The sequence below is a fragment of the Danio aesculapii genome, chromosome 3 (assembly GCF_903798145.1).
Source record: "Danio aesculapii chromosome 3, fDanAes4.1, whole genome shotgun sequence".
NCBI lineage: Eukaryota > Metazoa > Chordata > Actinopteri > Cypriniformes > Danionidae > Danio > Danio aesculapii.
The window spans coordinates 22,191,772-22,214,910 of NC_079437.1; the positions used below are offsets into that span (position 1 = coordinate 22,191,772).

At 35.6% G+C, this 23,139-nt stretch overlaps 1 protein-coding gene across 2 annotated transcripts in view; it reads left to right on the top strand.

The window, feature by feature from the left end:
• Positions 1-2,237: 2,237 nt before the first annotated feature.
• Positions 2,238-23,139, top strand: part of ppp1r9ba (protein phosphatase 1, regulatory subunit 9Ba) — an 89,211-nt gene continuing 68,309 nt past the window's right edge. Inside the window, exons 1-2 of one of the 2 annotated variants that reach the window (XM_056453375.1) lie at positions 2,238-2,442; positions 15,371-16,765. In XM_056453375.1, coding sequence (XP_056309350.1) covers positions 15,431-16,765 — 1,335 coding nt within the window. In that variant the 5' untranslated portion in view covers positions 2,238-2,442; positions 15,371-15,430. Of the gene's footprint in view, positions 2,443-12,512; positions 12,628-15,370; positions 16,766-23,139 lie in introns of those variants that run through there. The other variant, XM_056453374.1, reaches the window with a different exon arrangement.

Consider the following 23,139-nt stretch of genomic DNA (forward strand, 5'->3'; position numbering starts at 1 on the left):
CCTATGTTTGTCAGAAGTGATCTTGACTCGTCCCTGACTGCCCAATGGACTTGAATGAAGCACAGCTTGCACCTGTTACAGTTGTTTTGACTAAAAGGAAAGATTAAAGAAAATCTCAGAAACGCCTTCTACTTTTTGCTGCTTTTTTCATGTTGTGTTGTTATTGCAAAAGTAGTTTCTTATGCTACTAAGCAATTCATACCCAACAGGACATGACTTTTGAGCTGAATATCTTAAAGCTAGCATATTAGAAAAGAAAATTGCATGTTCTGATGTTTGCAAGTACTAACCTGGTGCAACATTGAGGAACTCAAGTCACCAAAAATCTCCCAGATGATGTAGATAATGTTCCACTTGATAATCCAAATGATCCACAGTTCAGATAAAGTCACTCGTGCTGGTTGATGCTTCATGATTCAAACAGAATTCTGTTGAAATCACCAGTCATCCACGCTCTTGAGGACAGTATAATCCACAAGCAGACAATTCCTTTGACTTGAAAGCTGAGAGAGAAGATGCAGTAAACATATTTGTTGTTTTTTTTTATATTAAAAAAGTTATCTTTTCTGTGGAGCTTAAAGCAAGGAGAACCGCTCTTTAGCTGCAGTGTGCACTCAAATGCTAAAGGTGGTAGGTGGAGAAGGTGGTAGTCCTGTAGGACACAACAGGCCCATTGTATTGCAAGGTATGCAGAGGCTTCCGAAGTGGGGGGCTTGAATATCTAAACTGCTAACTGGATCCGTGTACTCTCTTTCATTTAAAAACATTGACGTTTTGGGGCTACAGGGAAACCTTTGTAGACTTAACTAAATATGGCTTTATTATAAGTGTAACTGAAGACTATGATACTACTTTGTTGCAATCAGTAGCGTATTTGCACATCTGGCAGTGACTTTGCATCTAGTTATCGAAATGTTTCTTTAATTTGTACATGAAATTCTTTTTAGATCTAAGTTCAACCATATAAACCATGTAGGATACATATTGCATTGGAATTTTAGAATTGGATGGCCATGAAAATATATTTTAATCAATTTGAAGACAATAAAAACTAAATTAACTTCATGAAATATAAAAAATGAATTGACACCCTTGTGAAAATTAAAAATTGTTTTTCTAAATAAAAGAAATAACAACGACTAACAAATTTTTTTTGTAGTTAAATTATGGTAACAAATTAGGGCCTCATCACATGCCACTATAGAGCAAAAATTTAGTAATTCACTGCAAAAGAGAATTTGATTTTGACTTTGTCTAATTCAAATTAAAGGGATAGTTCTCCCCCAAAAGAAAACTTTGTCATCATTTAAGCCTACTCAAATTTCATCTTTCTTCAGCATGTCTTCTTTTGTGTTCAACAGAAGAAAATAAAGATCTGAAACCACATGGGGGCAAGTAAATAGTGAGTATCTATTTATTTATTAATAAAAAAAAAAAAAAAAAGCCCTTTAATTCAATGAGGACGACTAGGATATGTTCTGGACTGCTGTACATAACAGTCACGCCCTCTACTGGCTCACACAACAACGACAATTTTGATATTACAACCAAGTGTTTAAACCGAGAAATTATCCTTGATTAAATATGTATATATATTTAATTAAGCAGGATTCCTAGCATTTAAATTGGTACCGCAGACTATTGAAACTACACACAGGTATTTAAATATGTATAAGCATGACTCCTAATGTTTCAATTGGTAGCCTACCATAAACACAGGTCTAAGCAAAAAAATAAATAAATAATGGAATCAGAGTAGTTTTAATGGGGTTCATGCAGCGAGTGTTTTGGTGTTTTTCAGCCAATAACTTTCTGTGTAAGCTTATGTGGCTATTTTCAATTTCATAAGTTACACTACATTCAGTTTAATAGACATTTAAAGCAAAAGCCCGCTAGCGCTGTCAGGATCAGCAGGCACTGATCCTTTGAAAAACTGGGGTAAAATAAACTGTCATGTTTTAAAGACATTTCAAGGGTAGCTAATGGAATTTAATGCAGTGCTCCTTGTCTGGTCTGAAACCCACTTTAAATCTTATATCTATCAGGCAGTGGATAAATCAGACCAGCGGAAGCGCGGAGGCTGGCTAGCTGTAATTAAAAGTCCGTGTGCATACCTGTAGCTAGTGACATCCGGTCCATTTCCGAACTGGGAAGAAAGCTAAATACTACCTCCTGCTGTCTGGGTCCCCGGATACAAGAGTTTTGTTGTTTTATTTTTCTATTAATTAAGGAGTTGGTTTCTCTTTAGGACGATATACTGCACGTTAAACTGCGTTTAGAATTACAATTTTTAGCGCAAAAGGATGGGAAGAGTTGCTGAGGTAGCGTTTTAAGGCGGAGCTCAGCAAACAATCGTTTGGATGTTCGTGCTGTGCAAAATGGGGAGAAAACAGAAGCACAGCGAGATACTACTGAAGAAATCTGGCGACCAGACCAACAAACGTAAGGACTATAAGACATATTTTGATGTAAATCCTTAAAATTTGTATTATTTTACACCCAGAAATCACTATGGTAAGAGGCAGGTGTCCTACCAAATGTTTACTCTATAGATAAGCTCATACTTTATTTTGATGGTCCGTTGGTTGAATTTAAGTTACATTGCATCTATATGCCAATTAATTCTCATTAGATTATAAGTAGACTGTTAGGGTTGGTGTAAGTTGGCATGTACATGCAAAGTTTCTTATAGTCAGTTAAATGTCTGTTGAAGGACCAGTATCAACAGATATTAAGCAGACAGTCTACTAATACTCAAATGGATCATCAAAATAAAGTGTTACCAAAGGTAAAGCTGTCACTGGGGCACTACACATTTGTACCTAAAGGAACAATAATGATACCTTAAATGTACATAGTATACCTCTTGACACTTTAGGTACTATATTTATCGTTGAAGTACATGATACAAATGTCTAGCTTTTGTCCCAGTAACACCTTTTGTATTTTTTGTTTGTTTGTTTCAGAAAGAATTGATACACTGAAAGTTTATCAGATTGTTTATATTTAGAATGATGAAAGAAAATGTAAGACCTTTTAAATGTATTAATAACAGCTGGCCAAAACAATCATTCAGTATTTTTGTGTTTAGCTATTTTAACCATTATGGGCATAGATATGATGTGCAAAATTATTTTAAAAGAGAGTTTACATGATGTGTAGAACCAAGGAACAGCATTTAACTTAAGAGACCTAGACCATGCACCGGACCGTTTCTCCGTCTTTCGCTGGTAATGTCTTTAAATAAATAATTATTTAGGCCTATTTAATTATTCATTATTTTTATGTACAATAATTAAGACATAGAATGAGACAGTAAAATATAATCAACAACAAAAATGTAAATTAAAATGTAAATGAAAAAGCTTAGAAAAGTCTGTTCACATTCCCTCCCTTTGTCGCAAACTGCGGTTGCACCTAAAAACAAGTTCTTAATTATTTAGTGCGATGGCGGTGCTACTCGTGGTGGTAATGCTCCTTTTAAAGTGTCACCCACTGTATGAGTCATAATAATGATATGTGCAGGCAACGTCAAAAACTATATGCTCATGCAAATATTCTGCTGAGAAAGTTTTATTTGGGTTTGGAGCAGGTTAAGGTAAACCTCTTTAGAACTTAATGCAGTTCTTTATACACAATGGTATAATTTAAAAAAAGAGCTCTATAAGCTGCAGGTTACATACAGTGATTGCACGAGGATTCTTCTTAAAAACATCTATGGTGTAGTGCAAGTGACTTATTTTGTAAGGTAAGAGTTTGATCTTTTTTTTTTTTGCTTTGATGAGAAATTTGATCTGTAAGTTTATCTGTTGTTTGGAGAATTCTCAGAATAGCATTTTAATGTTGTTGAAAAATCCCAGGCTTACTGAGGTGCGTTATCAGTAGGGCCAAACAGAATCTGCGAACAATCTGCTATTTCTGCACATAATATTGTAAAAAATCTGCGGAAATATGCCGAATGATTTTGGGAGTATCAAAACTAAAAACTCAATATGTTAAATAAAAAATAAAACATTTTTAACTTATTTAATTTTTACAATGCAAATCCAATTAGATAAATTGATTTGATAAACAAAGCAAGTCCCTCATATAATAAATATCTGCTAAAATACAGAAATTATTACTTAACAAACTGTCTTGTATGTAAATCATATGAACGGTTTCATATTAGTCAGTATTTTTACTGAAATTAATTAAAAACTGAATAAATATAAATTTACACACATTTGCTCACAACTAAATAAATGGACTCAATAATGGGCTGGAAATCTGCAGATTTCTAGGCGCGCAGATTCCGTGTGGGCCTAGTTATCTGTCACCTTTGATGAAATTTTGACATAACTGTCTTTTTTTATGTATACAGTGTAGGTTGTATTGTTTTGTATGTCTTTTGTACTATAGCGTCTAGTGTCTGGAATAAAGAGAATATTATTCAATTTCTTGAATTGTTAGAAAGTTTGTTTTGGTCGTTATTTACCGCTCGCCATAATAATCATTTTATATTTTAAGGCGATACGTATGATAGAAGACTTGTACGAGTTAAAACGCTTTGTAGGTAAACATTGAGAATGAGTGTACAGAAGATAAAAGATGGGTGATGTGATCATATTTTCAAAACTCTGGGGAAACTCCATTGGGTAAATTCAGGATTGACTGTTGGGTAAGGAAGATGCAGGATAATAGAGCATTACAAAAAAGTTAACATGATGGCAGCTAGGGCTGCACAATATTGGAAAAATATGATATTGCGATATTTTATTTTTTCTGCGATTAGTATTGCGATATGATTACAGTTTTACATGATGATTTGAATAGCTCTATTTGATGTTTTTGGGGGGAGTCTAACAGTATTTAGGAACAGAAATTGAATAATCGCAATGCAAAAAAAATGCCCAAGTGTTAAACTCTCTTTAAATGCACAGTCACAGGCCTTAAAAACACATGAAAATAATAAAATTTCAATCTATTATGGTTAAACTTGGATCAGCTATGATTATGACTCAATATTGCATATCCTAAAGCTTTTATAGTTTTTATATGCTTAAAACTGTTATTGCTAAAATACTTTTTAATTTAATTTGCTAATAGCTAATTTAATTTGTTATCATTTGCATTAATTGATTCAAAGCATGAAATTATACATAAATTCTATAAATAAATACTACAAATATATAATACAAATAAATTTACCATTGTCCCCAATGTTTCTGTCAGTCCTGTCACATTTGCATTAAATTGAACATTAAATGGGGTGGCATGATGGCGCACTGGGTAGCACCTCACAGCAAGAAGGTCGCTGGTTCGAGTCCCGGCTAATTGGCATTTCTGTGTGGAGTTTGCATGTTTTCCCCGTGTTGGCGTGGGTTTTCTTTGGGTGCTCTGATTTCCCCCACAATTCCAAAGACATGCGCTATACAGCAGATGCCAACAGGTGGGACCCTGTGATCTGTTTAAATCTGATCAATGTCAAACACACAAACAACAGCCTATTGTGCTATTTGAAAAGGTGAAATTATTAGCAGAGGAGATGACAGACCGCACGCAGTGGAGGTGTTTCTGCTGCAGTCACACAGATGTTAGCAGAGAGTCTGAAACTGCAGTGTTCAGCTGTTCTGAGTCCCTGAGGATGACTCAATCATCTCAATCTGCTTTTGCTGTCCTCCAGTCACCAGGCACGCGAAACTGTTTAAATTAACAGCATCATATATAACTACATTTAATACTGATTAGTGATTAGGCATGTGCCGGTATATGATTCTGACGGTAGGATAACCTTGGATAAAAATACCACGGTATTGGGATTACTGCACTAAAATTTTCTTTTTAAATGTCTGGGTAAAAAAAAAAAAAAACTTTTCCCCCCTTTGAACACAATATATTTTGTTTTGAGAAACATTTAAAACATTTTGGAGCAGTAAACATGTCAGGCTAAATAATTCAAGTGAATCATTGACTTCTGCTGTCTTCATTAGTTTAAAAAACTGATTTCATTACAATTTAAAACAGCATCTTGGACACCTTTTCTCCTGGAGATGCTGTTTAAAAAAAAAGTAAATAAAAAAACTCTTAGGCTACACATGCCTCAGGAACGGTATAGCAGAAAAGTTTGGCGTTTTAAAACCCTGACTTTTCCAAACCGCAGTATACCTTAAACTGTTCTCGTCCCATGCCTATTAGGGATATTCAACTTCCATCCTGCGGGGCCATTATCCTATAGTTTTGCTGATCAATCGATAGCTGTGTTTCCATCCAAAGATGCTATTTATGTGCCAAACTGCAAGCATTTGTGAATAAACCTATTTTAGCCTTTTTTTAGGGAGCACAGCCGCTCAAGACAGTTCTGGGAAGTAATAATAACAAACCACTTTGATGACAGACTTTTGATAAGGGATTTTGGGGATTTTCAAAACAACATTTCAGATGTTTTACAATGTGGTCGGTCCGCTGGTTTGTTCATTATGCTGTCTTATTGTGCCTATTTTTGTTATCACATGATCTGTTAAATCAATATCACATGACTTTTTTTCAGCAAATGTGTTTCCATCACACTGAAGTTCATGCACATTTTTCTTATCAGGTAAAATGTTAATCCTACTCAGTTTTGGGCGTAACATTTTTATGCACATTTTCAAAATGTAAGCACATCTTGAGATTTCCATTAAGCATTGTTTTATGTGTTTTTATTTTTTTTAAGATTTGCATAAAAATAGGTGGATGGAAATATGGCAACATGGCCTCCTCTACCATTAAATGGTAATCAACTATTTGACAGTGCTGCCGTTTGTAGTAAGTGTCTGAAACCATAGTCCAGGTTCAGTCCCACAATTCACCAGAATAGAGAGTGTACAACCAATGTACACTCAACTGCTAGAGAATACCCGTAATGCAAACAAGGAGTGTTGGCAGACCAAATTAATTTCCATGTTTGACCACAAGATGGCAGCCACAGCATTACACAAATTAATCACTTCATTTGTATACTGCCGGTGTCCTGACATTTTATCCTACCCAATCAGACTATGCTACCAATACTACATCTGAAGGGTACTGGGGTTGGGCTTAGGGATTAGGTAGGTTAAGGCAATATTACAGCTTCATATCACACTACTCCACATTAAAACTGGTAGCAAAATCTAATGAGTAGCATGCTGCATCAAAACATGCTACCTACTTTTTGAGTGGGACGTAGAACAATCTGAACACCGGAACAGTTCTGTTTTACTGACTTGACGTACTGTAGTTCAGTAGTTTTTTTTTTTTTAATTTGTGAATTTCTGCAACCAAGTACTTATTCCAGATTTTTGAGTAGTATATTGTTTTTATCTATCTATCTATCTATCTATCTATCTATCTATCTATCTATCTATCTATCTATCTATCTATCTATCTATCTATCTATCTATCTGTCTGTCTGTCTGTCTGTCTGTCTGTCTGTCTGTCTGTCTGTCTGTCTGTCTGTCTGTCTGTCTGTCTGTCTGTCTGTCTGTCTGTCTGTCTGTCTGTCTGTCTGTCTGTCTGTCTGTCTGTCTGTCTGTCTGTCTGTCTGTCTGTCTGCATCTTTCTTTCTTTCTTTCTTTCTTTCTTTCTTTCTTTCTTTCTTTCTATTAATTCAGTGATTCTGTTGAAGATTTGAAAGGTGGTCCTGTTTTTCGTATAGCCTATTTTTTATTATGTGTTTTTTATTATGTTAATGTTTTCTTAGTTTGTTTGTGTATTTCTTTATGCATGGGATTTCTTATTTGCAGAGCGTTTCTGTATTGCATGAGTTATGAGAATTTGTGTTGTCAATTTGAGTGTTTTTTTTTTTTTTTTTCGATTTGCAGCATGTTTGAGCTCCTTCAGCCACCGTACTTTGAAGTTGCCCATCTCTGATTATAGTTGTACAAAAATAATCTTTTTTTAAAAATCCGTTAAGACTATCAACACATGATAGCAATTAAGTTAACTTATTTGTTTTTGTGGATTGAACATAAAACATTTGAGTTAGGGCTGCATAATATATTGTTTCAGCATTGATATCGCAATGTATGTGACTGCAAGTCACATCGCAGGATATGCAATAATGAGTTGAGATTATAGTTGATCAGCAGAACAGTTGAGACTACATGATATTTGTGGAGTCGTAGCAAAGTAAAACCAATAACAGAGTGAAACTTAATCATTTGCATGTGTTTTAAAGGCATTTCAAGAGAGTTCAAAGCATTCAGGCACAAAAAAGTGCATTTGTTACTTTAGTGAAGAAGAATTTTGCTGAATTAAAACAATGAAGACTATAAAGTGTTACTTTACATTTCATTATTCAATTTCTGTAACTGAATACTGTTTGACTCTATGGAAAACCATAAAGGACTGTTTATTTAACTTTTTTCGTTGCTTTATTATAATAATATTTGCTTCCAATTTGTTTTAGTATTTTTGTGCATAATTCATACCCTTACAAAATCACCCTAATCAATCAAAATGAATGATTTCATTCCAAATAGAGCTTTTCGAACCATCTGTTGAAATTGTATTCATATCGCAATATACAGTATATTGCAGAGACACAAAATATCACAATGTCAGATTTTTCCAATATCGTGCAGCCCTAATATGAGTTGTTGCAAAAAATCTCAAGAATTGAGTTCATGGTTTTATATAAATAATTTGAACAAACAGCAAACGTCATTTTTTGAGTGAAGTGTTGGCGAGCTTTCATGTCAAATTCTTTCTATCGGGGTTAGGCATGGGCCGGTATAAGATTGTGACTGTATGAAAATCCTAGATAAAATATCACAGTTTCACGATATAGAATAATGCTCTAAAATATGTTCTTTTTAAAGTTTTGGGTAAAAACCTTTTTTTACATTGAACACAATATATTTCTTTAAGAATCATTTTGGAACAGGAAACATGTCATGTTAATAATTAAAATAAATCATTGACTTCTGCTATCTTCATTAGTTTCATAAACACGGATGTTTTACAACTTTAAAGGGCATATATTTTTCTTTTCTTTGGATATAAAGTAATATTGTTCTGGGGTGTGTTTCCCAAACAACGACATAACTTGTGGCATAACTATCATAGTACGATGCATCGTTTGGGAAAAGAACGATCTAGTGATGAATGTTTCCCAAAACCGTAGCTGCTTTGTCGCAGATCCATCTTTGAACCATGTTAATTATAGTAGAACGTCCATAATGATGCTCTGAATGGGGTTGAGTAACAACTTCTTTAGAGAAAAACCCCATACTTTTTTTTGCGCAAATTAAATTGTTTTACACACACACACACACGCATTTAAAAAAAATTCAATATTAGTTAGGGTTAAACTAGTTAGTTTTGGTTAAAACATGGACTCGTTTTTCATGTTAATTGAGATATCTATATATATATATATATATATATATATATATATATATATATATATATATATATATATATATATATATATATATATATATATATATATATATATATATATATATATATATATATATATATATATATATATATATATATATAACAATAAACGTCACATATAGGGCCTATATATGTTTCCTTTACAAATATTATTAAGAATATGCCACATTCTATTCTTCTATAACGTAAATAAAAAACTTAGCTAACACTCTAATCTCTTATATAAATTGTTAGGCTAATGTTTAATTGTTAGGCCATTTATTAAGAAAAAAAAAACGTAAAAAAAAAAAATATGTATATATATATATATATATATATATATTATTTTTATTATTAATATTAAGTAGGATATTTTTTATTTAATGTAAAGGTCTACTTTTACAATTTGATTTATTTAAACCACTGCAGAAATGTTCTAACCGCAATAGGCCCATGTCATATACAGTACAGATACATATTAAGTAACCTATACTATACTAAAATACTGTACATTAAAAGCATTAACGTATGCTATATATTTTTGTTTTCACAAGCTTTGAAGACAAATACCATAAATTTCACTTTTAAATAATAGGCGATCTAAGTTAAAGCTTTCGTCACGAGCCACGGCTGCATTCATTCATTCATCATTCAAGTTTGCAATGCAGTTTGCGTATGTTAGTTGGAACGATGAATTTGGCAAACACCAAATCAATTAACTATGTTTGTAATGACGGAACTTACGACTTTAGTTGGCTAACCATGGTTTTCGGAAACGCACCCCGGGTCTATAGCATGCTTGGATGATGGTGCTTAAGTGATTTGTTTTTCAAATGTTTTCTGTATTGTGGGCTGACCAGTAGCTTTTGATGTGGAGACTGTTGCCCTTAAAAACTAAATAAAATATTCGTAAAAAAATATATATATAAAAAACAAACAAAAAAAAACTAAAATCATACACACTTAGAAATTATAGAACAGAAAATTGTAGTGGTTTTAAAACCTTGGCTTTTTCAAATCGCGGTAAACCTTGAAACCGGTTATATTCCCATGCCTAATCAGTCTAATGAAATGTATAATGCTTGCATTAATGCAAGCTTTAATAAAAATAAAGTATCCTTTTTCCAGCTATGTCATCTCTTTTGACATTTGACATTTGTTCTGGCATGTGATTACGTCAAACAAGTTAGGCTAAATATAATGTAAAACTATTGTTTTAAATAACTAGATTTCATTTGCTAAAATGTATAATCTGGATTCTTACTTTTTACTCTTTTTATTGTATCAGCTAATGTACATACATTTTAAATCTGCTCAGTACAGGATATTTTAGTGCAACTATTTCAGGTACAAATCAATAAACCAAACAATAATTTATATTCTACTTTACAGCAATTCATATGTATTCAAAAACTAATTTAGTTAGTTGGGCAACTCATAGCTCTTGAACAAGACTTCCAACAAACCTACAAACAAGATTGTCACAGATTTTCTGCCTGTCTTTTGTGCTTACAGTGTGCTAACATCATGTGCAGAGGAAGAATCTCCTTTATCCCTTAATTCAAAATCCTTTGCAGCAGCATGTCAAATTGCAATGCAAATGGAGCTGAAAAGGTTGTCCCACTTCATCTTTAGTCCATATCCACTGCCCACAGACACGGTTTTTACAATCACAGATTGAAAGTGTAACAAAGACTCCCCAGGGTGTGGGATGCCATACTGGCGTCTTGGCTACAGTCTCTGTCCAGTGGTTAGTAATGATCTGAACTTTTAAACTCACCACGCGGTGTCGCCATCTACACACTAGCATTTGCCTACGACTGTAAAGGTGAACAAATGTTCCCAAAATGGGTCAGTGTGTCTTGTAGGCCTTCGCGCATTGCAGTGGTTTGATTCAGAGGATATCTATCTATCTATCTATCTATCTATCTATCTATCTATCTATCTATCTATCTATCTATCTATCTATCTATCTATCTATCTATCTATCTGTCTATCTGTCTGTCTGTCTGTCTGTCTGTCTGTCTGTCTGTCTGTCTATCTTGCTGTCTATTTATCGGTCTAGCTGTCGGTCTATCTGTCTGTCTGTCTGTCTGTCTATATCTACCGATTGGTCTGTCTATCTATCTCTTTCCATATCTATATATTCATCTATCCATCAATCTTTCTATCAATCTTTATTGGCAGTCAGCACGTTGTGAATAAAGAATTTTGAGAAATGGAAAGGTGAAGTTTGGATAAGCAAATGAAAATTTACATTCTTTTTGTTCGCCATAAAAAATATATGAGCATAAACCATGCAATATAATCAACATATAGCTACTATACAACGATCTTTAGTAATTTTCAAATAACCACTGGCACGACAGCATTGCCATAAGCTCATTAAAATAAAGAACAGAGACAATGCATGTGGTGTCATAAAAAAGTATGTGTTATATAGTAATATTTTAGTAATATTATTAGTATATTATATTTCTCTCTCTCTCTCTCTCTCTCTCTCTCTCTCTCTCTCTCTCTCTCTCTCTCTCTCTCTCTCTCTATATCTATATATATATATATATATATATATATATATATATATATATATATAGATACACATATATATATATATATATATAGACCACACACATATATATATATATATATATATATATATATATATATATATATATATATATATATATATATATATATATATATATATATATATATATATATATATATATAGATACACATATATATATATATATATATATATAGACACACATATATATATATATATATATATATATATATATAACTAGCCTATAAATGACAGGAAATTAAAAAGTATAAATGAAACAAAAGGTATAATATATGATAGGTATAAATAAAAGTAATAAATAAAAATATAATATGTATGTATTATTCATTATATATTTATTTCTCATATATAGTGTATATATTATATACATTATATATTAATTTATTAAGTTTTGTATTTTTTATTTATCTATTTTATCTTCACGATTTTATATGTCGTATTGATTATTGCTTATAGCAATAAAATAACCTGCGAAGCTGTGTGTGTGTGAGGGAGAGAGAGCGAGAGAGAGAGAGAAAGAGGAGGGGGCTGGCGCGTCACACGCTCGTGGGGGGAAATCAAGAGGGCGAAAGCGGCTCGTGGACACAATGGATTTGCGAAGGAAAGGGCTTTGCGTTGATTAAAGGACGGAGTCTTCGATGAACACGAGGCACAAGGTACGTGCATGTTTCTGAGGCGAGCGCCACACCATTCATGTCGCGCTTTTCCTCGTTATCTTTGATTGTAACGGCAGAACCGTTATTTGGACGGTAGAGGATGCAGGAAGCGACGTCGCCGAGTCGAGGCATCATTGCAGAGAGCGCGGGCCGCTTGCTCCGCAGGGTCCTAATGTGATGTTTTGACAGGCTGTAGCTTCAATCTGTTGACACTCCTTCAGCGGTATCAGCGGCGCAGTAAACACTTACACTTTCTGATTTCAACCAGGGATTTGATATGTACTGCACATTAGGACGCTCTTAAAATACAGCGAAATTAAAACGACAGCCGATGTTTCGGTTCCTAAAGGCTGGTGGATTCATGCTGCCAAGATAAGTAATCTACTGGCATCAGCAGCAGCAGCATGGGATCACAACAAAGCCTGTCTGTCCATGCCAGTATGCATGGCATTTCCCATGGAATTGTGCACCGTTTTTTATATACACATGAAATAACTCTTAATTCTTTCATGTTCCCGTGCCTCTATTTACAGTTTCGTTCATTATCTGACTTCCTTTATCTGACAGAAAGATCAATTTGAGAGATCCAGCCCTGTTGGAAAATCCAGCTTAGGCTGGGAGCTGCGTATTGCAACATGAGAGCTGGCGTCTGGTTGTTTATTTTTCAGTTCAAGCTGATTCTTTAATCAGATATCATATAGTTAAAATCTGCTTGGCCACCTTAAGGTAATTGTTTCTTGCTGGTCTAAGATGTTCTGCCAACTAATGACCTTTTTTAGACCAGCTAGCACGTTACCATGTTCCTTAGCACAGCTGTCAGCCCCATTTAAACGATTGTTTCTGCCAAAATGTATAGTTTGTGTTTCTGAAATGCCTTGAATGCAGTTTTATGTGATATGGGTAAGTATAAAAGTATGTATTGAAGAAATTCAAGTTAAGTAATTGCGGAAATGTTTAGCATTGATGCGTTAACATTTCCTTTTCAGTCTTAAACCTGTACATGTATTTAAACCTGTTTATATTTTTTCATTTAGTGGTTGATTATTGAAATCTTTTCTTATTTTGTTTAGTTTTTGTTTTTTTATGATGCAGTTTTAAGTTGACTTAAGTTAAAGAAGGCATTGTGTGATATTGTAACTTTTCTGGTTTTATGACTCTGGGACATCTGAGAGACCATAGCAGAGCTGTCAATGAATGCTCAAAAAAAACACACTAAAAATTTAGGCTTTTGTACTGTGGATTTGCAGTTTATGGTTTATATAAATTCTATAAATAATTTATTATAATTCAAACAACATCAAAGCATTTTATTCTCTTTTTTTAATTCATAAAATCTCATTTACTTTTTTTTTTACTTAGCTGTTTTAATGTATGAACCTTACTTCTAAGACCAAATCCAACATAATCTGTCTGCATGTCATTTGGTTTAATATTTTAGATTTATACCCTTTCATCCAGATCAACTTAGAAAAGAAGAATCGTATGACTTACTACAGGGGGTCCTTGGGGTCTTAAAAAGTATTAAAAGTTGATAATTCATTCATTCGTTTTCGCTTTCGGCTTAGTCCCTTTATTAATCCGGGGTCGCCACAGCAGAAAGAACCGGCAACTTATCCAGCACCTTTTACGCAGCGGATAGCCTTCCAGCTGCAACCCATATCTGGGAAACTTCCACACACACTCATTCACACTCATACACTACGGACAATTCAGCCTACCCAATTCACCTGTACCGCATGTGTTTAGACTGTGGGGGAAATCGGAGCACCTGGAGGAAACCCACGCAAATGCAGGGAGAACATGCAAACTCCACAAGAAATGCCAACTGACCCAGCCGAGGCTCGAACCAGCGACCTTTTTGCTGTGAGGCGACAGCACTATCTACTGCGCCACTGCATCGCCCATTGAGAAGTCAATTATGAGAAAATTAAGGCCCTTAAAAGTTATTAAAGTCTTAATCGTGTTTTTACGAGGTCTTTTTGTTCAAACGCTGTACTGTTTGACTCCAAAAAAGCATAAATGTATACATTTTCCTCCTAATATTGACATTGGTGTGCTCAATCCACGTGACTTGTTCAGGCTGATGTGTGTCCGGCCAAGCTCCTCCGCCTGGCTGAAATCACGTAATTTGTGACAAACTCGGGAAGGTGATGTGACTCACTCCACATATAGCGAAACCAAAGAGCAAAACAGACAGCAAAATGGGAAAATGTACATTTGTGTACTCCTGGTTGGAGAATTAAGAGTTTAAACAGTGGCTGAAGCCTGTTGCTGAAAACAACCGCGTAATTTATTCTTTCAAGCTTAGTTTCTTCGAGCTTATCTGAGTTCTGTTGCATGGTTGTGCTCCGTTGATTTATTTAACTACAACTGTTTATTAAGTTAAAGGTTCGATACTGATTAGAACTTGAAAGAACGATGAGGTCTTAAAATATTCTGAGAATGTCTTTTAAAAAGTTTTTAAAAAGGTATTGAAATTATCTTTAGGATTCCTGCATATACCCTGTACTAAGTGATTCCTCCTAATTAATTCATCCCATCATTTTTTTAATTTAATGCAAAGATGTTCATACATTTAAAAGTGCAGCTTAAGTGGTCAAAGGGGCCATCTTTTACAGATTTATATTCCTTTAAAATCCATCAGCTATTTTCATGTCTTATTTATACTTTCTTCTTTTCTCGGTTTTGCGGATGCTATTATGGACTGATCCCGATGGCTGCCTTCTCTGGTTCGTGCCATAAGGAAGAGGAAAAGCAGAAGGCTATGCTGTTTCTGCTTGTCTTTACTGCTGTTTGATTAACCATGATGAAGACTGAACCCCCATCTGCAGCCAGCGGCAGCACCAACACCACTCTCGTAGCAAGAAGCGCATCTCCGCACAGGAACGCGTATGAGGCTGGGATCCAATCTCTCAAGCCAGTCGCTGCTAATGGAGAGGATGGGAAATCCCGAGCACTGGACCGGGGCCGCAGGTACGGCTCCAATGTGCACCGCATCAAAAATATGTTCATGCAGATGGGTTCTCCAGGGGATGAAGATGATCCGTCAAAGCCCAAAGACTTAGACCAGGGGGTCCGACTGTCCCTCCCCAGAGCAAGCAGTCTGAATGAGAATGTGGATCACAGTGCGCTGCTTAAACTCGGCGGGACTGTGTCAGAACGGGTCAGCCGATTTGATGGGAAGACCGAAGGTAGCAGCTCCAGATCAGCCGCTGGATACTCCAAGCTGCAGGAGACGCGGAAGATATTTGAACAGCGCCACCTGCAGGAGAAACAGGCGGCCACTAATCGAATCCTGTTAAAGAAAGAGCGCGCATCAGGGTTCCAGGACAGCCGTCTGGACGTGGTAGTTCGCTTCAATGGAAGCACAGAGTCATTGGACAGGCTGGATGCAGGCGACTGTCCCGCAGATGCAGTGTCCCCTACGGTCAGCCAGCTGAGTGCAGTGTTTGAGCGAGCAGATCAGCGCAACAGCCTTCCTCGTCCGTCCTCAACCTCGCCATTGCCTTCTCATGGGGCAAGCTCTACCTCAACCAAGGTGGAAGGTAACAGTTCCAAGACTGCCACCAAAAAGGCACGAAGCATCCCTCCGACAGAGAATAACGAGGCGAAAGACCAAGACGGTGCACCTGGAAGTCCGAAAAGCAGAACAAGCAGCCAACCTGATGCATCCAATAGCAAACCATCCGAGGATACGGCTTCTGGCAATACGGATAATATATCCAGGGCAGAGGAGATCCCAAATTCATCTGGCCATGATTCCAGGCTAGGGGAGAATTCAGAACCAGGCTCTCCAGATCTAGGGAGCAGGCTGGTACAAGCGGATGTCCACGCCTCTCTGGAAAACGGGGAGGCCACGAGCAGCCATGATCCCTCAGAACAAAGGGAGGAAACTGAACAGGCCTGTGCTGAGGAGGAATCCCACCGAGAGGATATCTCAGAGGCAGACCTGGTGGATATCAGTGCATACAGCGGGATCGGGGAGGACTCCGGAGGCAGTCAGCTGGATGACGATGAGGAGGCTGAGGATGATGATGCTTACGAGCCTGAATCCAGCAGTTCAGAAATCCCAGGACTGCCTGCAGAGGATGAACCTCCACCCAGCAGGAAGATTCGCTTCAGTGTAAACCCCATCAAGGTAAGTGGCTGAAACTTATGAAGCTAGGAAGGAAAGAAACTTTGCAAAATGAAATGCGTTATCTTGAGAGAGACTTAAAAGTTGTTTTAATTTGAGAAATGTATATGTATATTCCAGATATTTGAGGCCTTCTGGAATAATTAGGATACATTTTAGCTTAATGCTGTGCAATATGACGATATACAGTTAAAGTAAACATTATTAGCCCTCCTGTGTTTTTTTTTCCTCTCTTCTTTAAAATATTTCCTGAATGATGTCTAACAAAGAAAATTTTCACAGTATTTCCTATAATATTTTTACTTCTAGAGAAAGTCTTTTATTGTTTTATTTTGGCTACAATGAAAGCAGTTTTAATTTTTAGAAGTCATTTTAGGGTCAATATTATCAGCTCCCTTAAGCGATATATTTTTTTCCCAAAGGTCTACGGACCAAACCACTGTTATACAATGAACCAAGTTAAGCCTTTAAATGTTACTGTAAGCTGAGTATTGTATCATAATAAGTAACATGTAAATAAAATATTATTTACTGTCATCCTGGCAAAGATAAAATAAATCAGTTATTAGAAATGAGTTATTAAAACTATTATATTTAGAAATGTGATAGCCCTTAAACAGAAATTGGGGGAAAATATACAAATGGTTAATAATTCAGGAGGGCTAATTGTTCTGACTTTGACTGTATATCATAAGGACACATTTTGTAGTATTTATGGTAATACTTTTTTATAATTTATATGAATGCAATATTATATATCATTATGGAGGTGCAGACAGAAACATGAAGAGCACCTTTCTCAGCATGTGAGAAAGATGCAATAGTGAAAGTACAGCCATATTACCCTGCAGCTCAAGACCGGTTACTCACTGAAGCTAAGCAGGGCTGAGCCTGGCCGGGATATGGATGGGAGAACACTTGGGGAAACTAGGTTGCTGTTGGAAGTGGTATTAGTGAGGCCAACAGGGGGTGCTCAACCTGTGGTCTGTTTGAGTCCTAATGCCCTAGTAAAGTGAGGGGGACACCATACTGTCTGTGAGTGCCGTCTTTAGGATGAGACGTTAAACCGAGGTCCTGTCTCTCTGGTAGTCATTAAAAATCTCATGGCAGTTCTCGTAAAGAGTAGGGGTGTAACCCCGGTGTCCTGGCCAATTTCCCTTCAGTGTGCCTTACCCATCATCGGCTCCCAATCATCCGCTCCACCGAATTGGCTTTATCACTGTCTCTCCACTCCCCCAATAGCTGGTATGTGGTAAGCGCACTGGCGCCGTTGTCCTCTGGCTGCCATCGTATCATCCAAGTGGATGCTGCACACTGGTTTTGGTGTAGAGAGACCCCCCTCATGATTGTGAAACACTTTGAGTGTATGGAAATACACGATAAATGTGCTATATAAATACACATTACTTGCTTGCTTGCTTACTTACATTTTGTGTTTTATTTGTGTTTATATTAATTTTTATGCTGTAGCTGTAATCATTGATCATCGAAATATGATCATATATGACGGAGTACATTTCTAAATATTTATCCCTTACATGTAGCAGATATATATATATATATATATATATATATATATATATATATATATATATATATATATATATATATATATATATATATATATATATATACTATTAATTGGAATTTAAATAAATGGTGCTATATCGTGATGTATATTATTATCATCATATGACATTTTTGGGCATATCGCCCGGGCCTATTGTAGCTACTCTTTTAGATTAAAGGATGGATGGGCAGGATGTCAAATGTGAGAATAAGAGAAAAGAAGCCAGTCTCTAAATGTTGCCTTTTTTTGAGAAATATTGGTTATTTGTGTGACGCTGTAGTAGTAGATGCCTCCCTCTCCGCAAACGTTCAGACATGGGTACTGTATAAAAGGAACACTGCTTCACTGCTAGCAGAGACACATCTGGGCACCGTCAGCACTTTGCTACAGCACACTCCAACCACTAGCCCTCTCCAGCTGCTGACGGCCCACTTCTGCAGCTTCAAGAGCTCTCTCCTGCTGACCGTTTTCAGTTCGCACTAAGAGACTGCATGGTCAGTCAGGTGGTGGACAGTGTCCTTTGTATGAGAGTCACATGGTCGTGTTTCTCTCTGTTTTTGGCGGCCTTCTCATCTGATTTTGTGTTCTTGAGACAATGGGACATTTGTATAATTAACCCACACTAACAGAGTGGCATCGTTTCATACTGTTCATGTGGTCCACAAAGAGCAAAGTCGTTTCAAATGCACTGCAGCCAAAACTGCAAGGTGCTTTTGCTCTGCAGGTGCTGGATTCACAGCATGGGAATTGGAGGCGTAATGAAGGCATGTTGTATCTGAAGTGAACGCCATGTAGTTTTACTGACGTCAAGGGGATTTGATACTAGGGGTGTTTGCCCTGTGGTGCACAATTGTGTCTGACACAAATTTTTGTTCCCAGTATAGAGATGGCATATTTAAAGTACAACATGGATAAATATAGTAGCAAATAGACATATGCCAAAATTCAATTTGTCATGCTATCGAACATGCTCAATATTGATATATTGTGAACGCTTCAAAAATTATTTATTATTTAAACTTTTAGATTACCTTTTAAGAATATTATCTGCTTATTGTCTGCCTATTATTAATATTAGCACTAATAAAGTATGAACTTATTTTACATCTATAACTATTATAACTATTAATAGGCAGCTAACTAGTAGTTTGAGCTAAAAGTCTCTAATGGTTTGTTAATAGTGTGAATTGCACATTAAAACAAATAAATTGTGACTGAATGTGACTGAATGTTCATATCATTGTATTGAGAGAAGTTGCAATGCATTTTCGAATGTTAATATCAGTTAATTTATTTATAGTCACTACAAAAGCATTTATTCATTTTAAGAGATTTTATTACCTAATAACTAGGGCCAGACAGAATCTTTGGACTTTTTTTTGCTATTTCTGTAGAGAATTTTGTGTGAAAAAAAAAAAAATCTGTGGAATTATTTTGGGAGTATCATCACTAAAAACTTAATATAATAAATACAAAATAATAGCTTTTTAACTTTTATTTAATGTTTACAATGCAATTCCATCTAGATCTAATTACTTGTATATTTACTGCTGTATAAATATTTACTGCTGTATGAACATCCGTTATGTTGATGTACAAAATCCTGATTTAACGTCCACAAACCGGGATTATCATGATTAAAACTTCAGCAAATCATCGCAACAAGGAAAAGTGATGCCAGCAAAATGCTAGTTGCAAAGGCTGTAAATAATACATGCAAAGAATACAACTTTTTAAAACCTTCGTTTACTGGATTTTGACATTATCATTGTAGACAAACAAAGCAAAAACCAGGTCATCATCAGAAAGCCTTGTTTACCCTATAGAATCATTCAGTGTCTCTCCCTCCTTTCTCATTCTTGATAATTTTCCCTCCCTCTCTCCATTTTTCTCTTTCTCCTCACCTCTTTTTTTTTCTCTGAGATGGACTAAAAGCTCTTGTATCTCTTGATCACAGCCTCATTAGTCTTTTATGTTTTGCCATCAGCAGATGTCCACTGATCCTCAATCACTGCTCAAGGTAGACACAGGCCTATAAAAATAAAAAGGCTCCTTATGCCACACTAAAAATGTACTGTCTGAGTAATAATAATTAAATAATTAAAAGTACAAGCCAAATTTAAAAGTATAAATAATTAAAATAAAACAAATGCTAAAACTATTGCATTTTTATTGTTTACCTGTCATGCAATTTACTAACCAACATCTAAGAAGTGTGAACATCCAGATGTGTTTTTAAATGATTCAGAAATTAAGCTAAAACAAATTTTTTATAAAGGTACTTTTTCCGGAAAGTGTACAAAAAGCTTAAAAAAAATAAATAAGCTTAAATATTTAAGAAAAGAAAAGGACTTGATCTTATTTGATTTTTTTTTTAAAATTGTAATTATTTTTCTTTTCCCAGTATACACAGAATAAAAAAATATTTTACACATTTCATTCTTCGGTAACGATATATTCTGTCATACTGCCCAAGCCTATACCTGAATGTCATTCAAAGCCCCAAATGTTCATTATTAGACACAAATTTACAAAATAAACGACACCAAAACAACAAAGTTTTTATTCATTCATTCATTCATTCATTCATTTATTTAAGCATCTGATAACAATGACGTGTGAATGCAGTATCTCAATATCAATATCGATATTTATTGACCGCACACCATTGTCCACATCGATTTAAAAAAAAAAAAAAAAAGATTCGGTATGTGGTTTCAGTATGAAGGCTATAGTTTTATTAAGCTGAGCGCGCGCCTTGGAAGCAATTACAATAAGCTTAGGGTGTAAATTTGAATGGGAGCGACGCGCACATGTTGTGCAAGTGTGCACATGTGACTTATGCACGTTTTCCAGGCGCCCCTACTTGAAAACGTCACAATTTTTCAGAATGCCTCAAGTGCAAAGTAGAACTAACCAATCTGCTTCTTACTTTGTATGGAATATACACATTTCAGTAATAACGGCAGACTAATTACCTCAGACAAACTCAGCGCATCTATACACTGCAGTAGTTTTTACTTCTCTCCATAAACTTGTCATCCCCTGAGAAAACGCTTGATAGTCGCTTAGTTACATGAGAAGCCAGGGGAGCGCGAGCGCAAAGCCCATTGTAATTTTGAAGGATACCACACGCTCATGCTTGCCATTTCAGTTCAGAATAACAACACATGCTAAAATAAGTGCCATATAGCCTGAGTGAAGATATTTTAGATTTGTAAATAAAAAAGGATGTAAAGTGGCTTTTTGGTTTCTTTTCTCATGCATCCCAGCCACTAGCACCCCATCTGATTTTTTTAGCATATAGGGGGAAATATAGTCATTCAACTTAACAATTTATGTTGAAATGTTAAGGAATAATGATGGCTGGTGCCTTTACTTGAAAGCTCAGGTTTGATTATCATAGTTTTTGTTTACAGAGATTGAGGTTCACTGTATCATTATTATTGACACCTTACAGACGTTGATCTTCCTTTACCATTGCACACACTTTGTAACATTTTATTTATCAAGTTTAAGAGTCTCTTTAACACTTCTGTTTGTTTTATTATAAAGAGATCAGATATTTTGTGTAAATATTTTTGTTTTTGACTATTAAAGCTATTTGCCTTAGTAATGCTGGTAAAATAAAATAAAGTGGTTAAATAACAAAAAAATCCTAATATACCTAAATGGATTGTTAAAAAATATTCAATAATTATCGATATCGAATAATATGAAACATGATATAATGATAATTTTTTTGCAATATCACCCAGCCCTTAGATGATGTTATTAAAAAAGACGTTGTCATAATAGTATTATTAAACTGGACATTTGAGACTAAATAATCTGGCCATTTAAAACTATAGTCATTTTCTTTACATGACACATTGATTTTGCACTACAGATTAGCACTTTTGGGATCATCTTGACAAGTTGAAGTCCTTTACAAGGCATTTACACTATCCAGTAAGCATATTAAAATGTCCTAATTTGGACCAACTGTATCTTTGTGCTTTTTTATGAGGGAAATGATCCCTCTTATCTTTCCTAAACAATCTGTCTACTGTTATTTACATGCTTATTTGCTTGCATGTTTGCTTGCATGCATATTCATTGTTCTTTGTACCATCTGTGTTCTTGTTGATGGTGTGGGGTTTATGAAGCGACATTATTATTAAGTGCTTTTGTGATTCCAGACAGGCGTGGGCAGGCTCTCTTATCCACTCAAAGACAGGAAGAGAAGCCCAGAGAGGGACTAACTTTTACAGCTGACCTCAGACCAGCATTGCACTTCATTTCAGAAGTGAGAAATGCTGGGTGTAGATGTGATCAGATCCTAAAACAGTGTAGAGATTGAAAGTGTTACTGGGGGGGAAATCAGAGAGGAAGCAGTTTGTGTCTCTGACTAATAATGTGACGCACTGAGAAATTGCCTTATAAGATATACAGGAAAAAAGCTAGCTATGAGCTAAGACATTACACTTATGTTATTTCTGTTTACCAGCAGGGATAAGCACTTGTTTCGTCTGAGCTGGCATATGTGTGCTCTCAACCTCAACAGATTGTGTCTATTCCTGCTGCTATAGATAGAGCCGTGTTCTCTTCACTTTCATGTAATCCAGAAAGTCTCACAGGTGGAGATGGAGCTGTCTCTGGATTACGCCGGGTCTGATTGCAGGCTGTAATAATAGTCCTGTGTGGTGTGGTTGTTGTGCTGAATGAGGCCAGTTATCGGGCAGGAAACTGCCGGAAAAAAAGGAAATGCTGCCTTAAAGGGCCAGTGCAGATTTGTTTGATCTGTTTGGTTGCCTTCAGCATAGAG